A 6,727-nucleotide genomic window follows, 5' to 3' on the forward strand; every position below is an offset into this window, starting at 1 on the left:
TTAATATCTTCATAGGGAAGATCCTTTGAACATTTGGCCCCTCAGTTTCTTGAGTCCGCCTCCAAAGATCTTCTTTTTCTCCCTACTGTATCCAGTCACTCCACTGTCAGATTTACTAGACAGTGGCTTTTGCCAATAACTGCAGCTTTTAATCTCATTTAAGCATCTCAAACTGTAACTATCACCATCTCCTGTCTTTCTAGCTCATTCTCTTTAGTAGAATACTGAAAGGATTTCCCTGGGGGCCTGACACTTTTTTGTTGGCTTTACCCATTTCATGTACTCATTTATCTTAAATGCTCTGCTTAAATAATGGTGGTTTCACTCTCTACCTTGCATCTACCCTCAAATGTCATACCTATCTCTTTTATTGCTCTCCAAAAAAAAATCCTAGTTAAATTTGATTTCTTACCTACCAAGGACCCCTAATAGTCCAGTTGAACACAAGAGCACATCAATTTTCTGTACTGGGGCACTGAGTACATATATCATCTGCCTCACAGAGTTGTCATTACCTTGTAGCCATGTATTTATATGAATTACTAAATTTCAAAGTCACCCTTTTAAGAGTAAAGATATTACTTATGTATTAATATAATTGAAAAACTTTTTGAACATATAAATGAACCAAATATACATTCTGATATTCCATGTTCTTCTTTAGGAAGTATAGAAAATATTTGTGTTTTATCAATGTGGTAATGGGTTAGCAGGCTCCAGGAATGAAATCTGACTTGAGCTCAGTTGTAAGAAAGACATTTAACCTAAAATTAGTTACACAACTTCTTTAGATCTCAGTTTCTAGCTTTCAAATGAGACAGATGGAATGGATGGGGCTGCATTTTGAAGCTTAGCATTCTGTGATGGTGAGAAAGTTCTCATGCTTTTCTTGCTTTTTCATGTTTTTTTTTTTTTTCCTCAAACAAGTTGATAAGGGAAAGAGTTTCCTAGAAGCTGACCTAAAGGTGTGATTTTTCACAGACAGGTTCTATTCACATAGGGCTAGTTACCTGTGAGAAGTAGAAAGTTGGAACCTTTTTCCTAACAGCCATAGCCCCAGGTTATGCAAAGTCTCAGGCACTTGTGGAATCTTTCTGGAGTAATCTGATCAATGTGTCTGGTTCCCTTTACCTGGATTGACTCACTATCAAGAATCAGATAAGGAAGCTGTGGTACATATACACCATGGAATATTGCTCAGCCATTAAAAAGAATTCATTTGAATCAGTTCTAATGAGATGGATGAAACTGAAGCCCATTATACAGAGTGAAGTAAGCCAGAAAGATAAAGACCATTACAGCATACTAACACATATATATGGAATTTAGAAAGATGGTAACGATAACCCTAAATGCAAAACAGAAAAAGAGACACAGATGTACAGAACAGACTTTTGGACTCTATGGGAGAAGGCGAGGGTGGGATGTTTCGAGAGAACAGCATCGAAACATGTATATTATCTAGGGTGAAACAGATCACCAGCCCAGGTTGGATACATGAGACAAGTGCTCGGGCCTGGTGCACTGGGAAGACCCAGAGGGATTGGGTAGAGAGGGAGGTGGGAGGGGGGATCGGGATGGGGAATACATGTAAATCCATGGCTGATTCATGTCAATGTGTGACAAAACCCACTACAATATTGTAAAGTAATTAGCCTCCAACTAATAAAAATAAATGGAAAAAAAAAAAAAGAATCAGATAACTTGATCCTAACATGATACCATCTCCTTTTCCAAAACTCAGTCTCTCCAGGTTGATTTGATCATGGTTTGAGCACCTTGTTCTACATCCTGCCCCTGTCCAAACTCCCTGGATATTTGTTGTGCTTGAAAACTGTGATACCTGTTTGAATTCAGTTGCTCATCCTCTTTCATACAAGAAATGATACCTCATATATTTTGAACAGTTGTTCTTTTCCATGAGTCCTGGCCCATGCCAACATTTCTATTCCCTTTCATCATGTCTTTGGCTTAGAAGATATAGTTATTGGGTCGCTCATACTGTCTGGTGGCCATCTCTAAGATGTGCTCATGTGAATCTATTCCTCACGGACCACCTAAACCAAATACACAATGCAAATGTGACTTGAATGTGTTAAGTTAAAAAAACAGATTTTTCTGAGTATTCCTGGCCTTATATCAGTGAACATTTATATTTTTAAGTCTTATGCAAGATATCATGTGTGAAAACATTTTCCCCAAATATTTACATGTGAGTATATATGTTGGTATTTTCTTATATAGCTGTTGTAAAACTAAGTATGTGGACTATAAAATTTTCTTCTAATATCCACTTGTTTTTCTTTCAGTGGGCACCATTCTCAGTAAAGATGGGGACTGGAAACTACACAACTGTGACAGAGTTCATTATTTTGGGGTTAGCAGAGGAGACTACAGTTTGTGTCATTTTATTTATTGTGTTTTTGGGAGTCTATCTGTTTACCTTAATAGGCAATATCAGCATAATCATGTTAATCAGAAGCAGCCCTCAGCTTCACACCCCAATGTACCTTTTCCTCTGCCATTTGGCCTTTGTAGACATTGGGTACTCCTCATCAGTCACACCTGTCATGCTCATGGGCTTCCTCAGGGAAGGAACCTCTATCCATGTTGCTGGTTGTATTGCTCAGCTCTGTTCTGTGGTCACATTTGGGACAGCTGAGTGCTTCCTGCTGGCTGCCATGGCCTATGACCGCTATGTGGCCATCTGCTTGCCCCTGCTCTACTCCACCCACATGTCCCCCAGAATCTGCATTCTCTTAGTAGGGGCTTCCTATCTAGGTGGGTGTGTGAATGCTTGGACATTTACTGGCTGTTTGTTAAGCCTGTCTTTCTGTGGACCAAATAAATTCAATCACTTTTTCTGTGATTATTCGCCACTTTTGAAACTTTCTTGTTCTCATGATTTTACTTGTGAAATAATTCCAGCCATCTCTTCTGGTTCAATTATTGTAGTCACTGTGTTTATCATTGCTCTCTCTTACATCTACATCCTTTTCTCAATCCTGAAGATGTGCTCCACCAAGGGGCGCCACAAAGCCTTCTCCACCTGCACGTCCCACCTCACAGCAGTCACGCTGTTCTATGGGACCATCACGTTCATTTATGTGATGCCCAAGTCCAGCTACTCAGCTGAGCAGAACAAGGTGGTGTCTGTGTTCTACACAGTCATAATCCCCATGTTGAACCCCCTCATCTACAGTCTCAGAAACAAGGAGGTTAAAGAGGCCATGAGAAAATTAATGGCTAGAACACATTGGTAGTCCTAAAGTAATCTGATTTTTAATAATAAACATTGTATAATGAAGACTTCTCCTGCAGATGAATAAATAATATACTAAGTAAATTTCAGTGTATAGTCATAGTATTCGAAACTCACAAATTTCATTACGCTATTCCAAGAAAAAAATTCAGCGTAAAAAAAAAATAAATGTGCATTCACCAAGATAGGAACATTAGCAAAAAAAAAGTTTTATTCTTACTTTATCCACCATTTTTTGCCCCTACATGTACAAATCTTTTCAAATAAATTCTGTGCTCTTTGAATGTAGTCTTTGGAAATAACTGCTGGAAGCACCTGAAACTCCTTGAGTGGGAAATATACAGCAGTGTTGCCATCCATAATCTTGTCATCTGACAGAGATGGTGTCCATGGTGTACAGATATCTAAGGACTGAAATCAGTGATGCTAGTAGTTGTAAAGCTTCTGCTGCTTTGTGATCTGAGCAACAGGATTCTTCCCACAATACCTCTGCAGGTGAGTCTCAGCAAGCTAACTCAGAGGATATCTGAAAGCTCCATTTAGCTTAGCTCTTCCCTTTCAGGGATCTATTCTCAAAAATGTGTTCAAGAGTTTCCAGAAGAAAGACTACTGGGGGCTAGCTGACATGACCTGGCTCCTTTCTAGGTCAGAAAGTAAGGTTTCTTTTTTTAAGGTTGTTTCAATATTGTCAAATGTATGCTGCATACTCATAAGGTGTGTTAAACCATTCTTTCCCTCTAGTATTGTTGCCTCTTATACTGAAATTCTCAGATTTCTTGCACATAATTTCATTGGAACTTCTGGATTAGCCCATAAAATGCTCTCTTTAAACCAGATGGTTTCCTTTATAGAATTTAAAATTATTTGCATTTTTATAGACCTCTTTGTGTTTCTTCTCCCAGTTGTTTTAATCTATGTAGATATTTTTAAATAAAAAGAGATAATATTTTTAAGGATCTTATTTTTCCTGTAATAAATATAAATACCAGACTAATCTTAATACAAGTTATATCGTGTGATCTTTCTATTTAGTCATAATCAATGTTTCCACTGTCCACTACATTAAGTCCAGAGTGAGACACGGTAGTGTGAGACATCTCTCCTTTTTGTCCTCCCCTCTTTAAGCAACTAATTAGGCATCCATACATCAACAAAGTGCCTCAGTAGGTGTTGTGGGATCCAGAACCATACACCAAGGGATCCAGGAGGACTCTTGACCACCTATGCATCTAGTAATAGTCAGAAAGACCCCAGTAAGGGCCTCAAAACCAGCAGGAGTCAGTGAATTTGCCCCAATTCTTCTCGGCCCCTGCCAAGGAAAACCTGGAGAGTGCAGACTTGGGCAGAAACCATTGGATCAGAGAGACTGTAGAAATGTAGCTTTCCAGAGGAGGGATTCCTGCATGTAGCTGGAGAAAAATAATAGGAATGTGAGTTTGGATGCAGTGAAGACTACATCTTTGCCAGTACTGCTGTTTCCCCAAGGCGACAGTGCCTGGGGCGGAACTAGCAAGCAGTGTCCTCTCCTGCATAGGAAAAGGATAGCAGTGAGTGAGCACTTGTGTTCCCTGGCATTTCAAGACACTGCGGGAGAAGTCCATCTAAAAAAGTGTTACTGAGGCAATACCTCCATGACTGGGGTGGGGAGATCAGAAAAGAAGAAGATAAGAATGTTAAAGGACACTAAAGGGATGCAATTAAGCTGACTGTATTCAGTAATTAAGCAAGAAGTCTACAAGCCTCTGGGAGCAGGTATATCCATACAAGTTCAGGGGAAAATCCCAGATATTATAACAAGTACAAAACCATCACTGTAAAATTACAAGACACATTAAGACCGAAGAAAGTATGTCATCACCAAAAGAATAAGAGTTTTCCAGTAACTGAACTCAACGGCACAAAATACTGAAATCTGACAAAGAATTTGAAATATCTGTTTTGGGGAAACTCAACAAGCTATTAAAAAACACAGAAAGACAGTATATGAAAAAAATGAGTCATTTAACAGAGAGATAGAAATTATATAAAAAAGAATCCAACAGAAATTCTGGAGCTGAAGAATTCAATAAATGAAATGAAAAATGCTATAGAAGGCATCAAGCATCTATAGTAGAGTAGATCAAATGGGAGACAGAGTAAGTGATCTAGCTAGTAGGAACTTTGAAACAATCCGTCCAGAGGTGAAGAAAGAAAAAAGCATGACAAAGAACAAAGAAAGATGATGTGATCTTTGGGATGCCATCAAATGTACAAATATTAGAATAGTTGCAGTTCCAAAAAGAGAGAAGAAGGAGAAGAGGGGAAAGAAAGTTTATTTTAAAATATAATAGCTAAGAATGTGCCAAACCTGAGGAGAGATATAGACATCCAAGTTCACGAAGCTAATAGAGCACCCTATTATCTCAATGCAAAAAGACCTTGTACAAGGCATATTATAATGAAACTGTCAAAAATCAAAGATAAAGAGAATACCAAAAACAACTGGAGAAAAAGATTGTCACCTACAAAGGAACCCTTTGTAGAATTCCAGTAGATTTCTCAGCAGAAACCCTACAGTCCAGGAAAGAATGGAACGATATATTCAAAGTGTTGAAAAAAATTGCCGGTCAAGAATACTAAAGTTATCCTTCAGAAATGGAGAGAGAATTTCCCAGACAAACAAAAGCCGAGGGAGTTCCTAACCACTACATCTGCCTTGCAAGAAATGCTGAAAGGAATTCAAGCTAAAATGAAAAAGTATCAGTGACTTGAAAACATATGAAAATATAAAACAAACTGGTAAAGGTAAACAGTCATATTTAGAAAACTCCAACTATAATATGATAGTGTGTTAACCACTTAAGTATAGGATAAAGGTTAAAGGAAAAGATTATTAAAAATAAATCTAGCATTATAATTTGTTAGTGAATACACAATATAAAAATAGGTAAAATGTAGCATCAAAAATATAAAAGTAGGGAATGAAAGGTGGAACTTATGAATGTGAAAAAAGTTATCAGCTTAAAATGGATTGTTATATATTGAAGATGTTTTATATAAGCTCCATGATAACCTAAAAAGCAGAAACTTAGAGTAGGCTAACAAAAGATAGAGAAAGGGGAAACAGAGCATGGAAAAGCACCAGTTTATAAGGATAAGCTGAAACAAGGGAAAAAAGAAACAACTGGATTACAAGAGTGCCCATAAGCAATTAATAAGAGAATATTACCAAGTCCTTACATGTTAATAATTACTTTAAGTGTAAATGGGTTGAATTCATCAACAAAAGGCACAGAGTGACTAGATGGATTAAAAAAAAAATAACAGGCAAGTACATGCCGCCTGTAAGAGACTCACTACAGATTTAAGAACACACATAGGCTCAAAGTGATGGGATGAAAAAAGATATTCCATGCAAGAGGAAACCGAAAGGAAGCAGGTATAGCTCTGCTTCTATTAGATAAAGTAGATTTTAAGCCAAAAATA

The 6,727-nt window shown here is 37.6% G+C and overlaps 1 protein-coding gene across 2 annotated transcripts; it reads left to right on the forward strand.

Annotated features, from left to right (window-relative positions):
* The first annotated feature begins 2,330 nt into the window (after positions 1-2,330).
* Positions 2,331-5,582, forward strand: LOC122450058 (olfactory receptor 5P3-like). 2 transcript variants are annotated; one of them, XM_043482196.1, is made up of 2 exons: positions 2,331-3,245; positions 5,562-5,582. In XM_043482196.1, the coding sequence occupies exons 1-2, from the start codon at positions 2,331-2,333 to the stop codon at positions 5,580-5,582; spliced, it is 936 nt and encodes a 311-aa protein (XP_043338131.1). The 2 variants fall into 2 exon arrangements, with proteins under 2 accessions (XP_043338131.1, XP_043338132.1); XM_043482197.1 differs by lacking the exon at positions 5,562-5,582 and having other exon boundaries at positions 2,331-3,263.
* Positions 5,583-6,727: the final 1,145 nt, after the last annotated feature.

The sequence above is a fragment of the Cervus canadensis genome, chromosome 11 (assembly GCF_019320065.1).
Source record: "Cervus canadensis isolate Bull #8, Minnesota chromosome 11, ASM1932006v1, whole genome shotgun sequence".
NCBI lineage: Eukaryota > Metazoa > Chordata > Mammalia > Artiodactyla > Cervidae > Cervus > Cervus canadensis.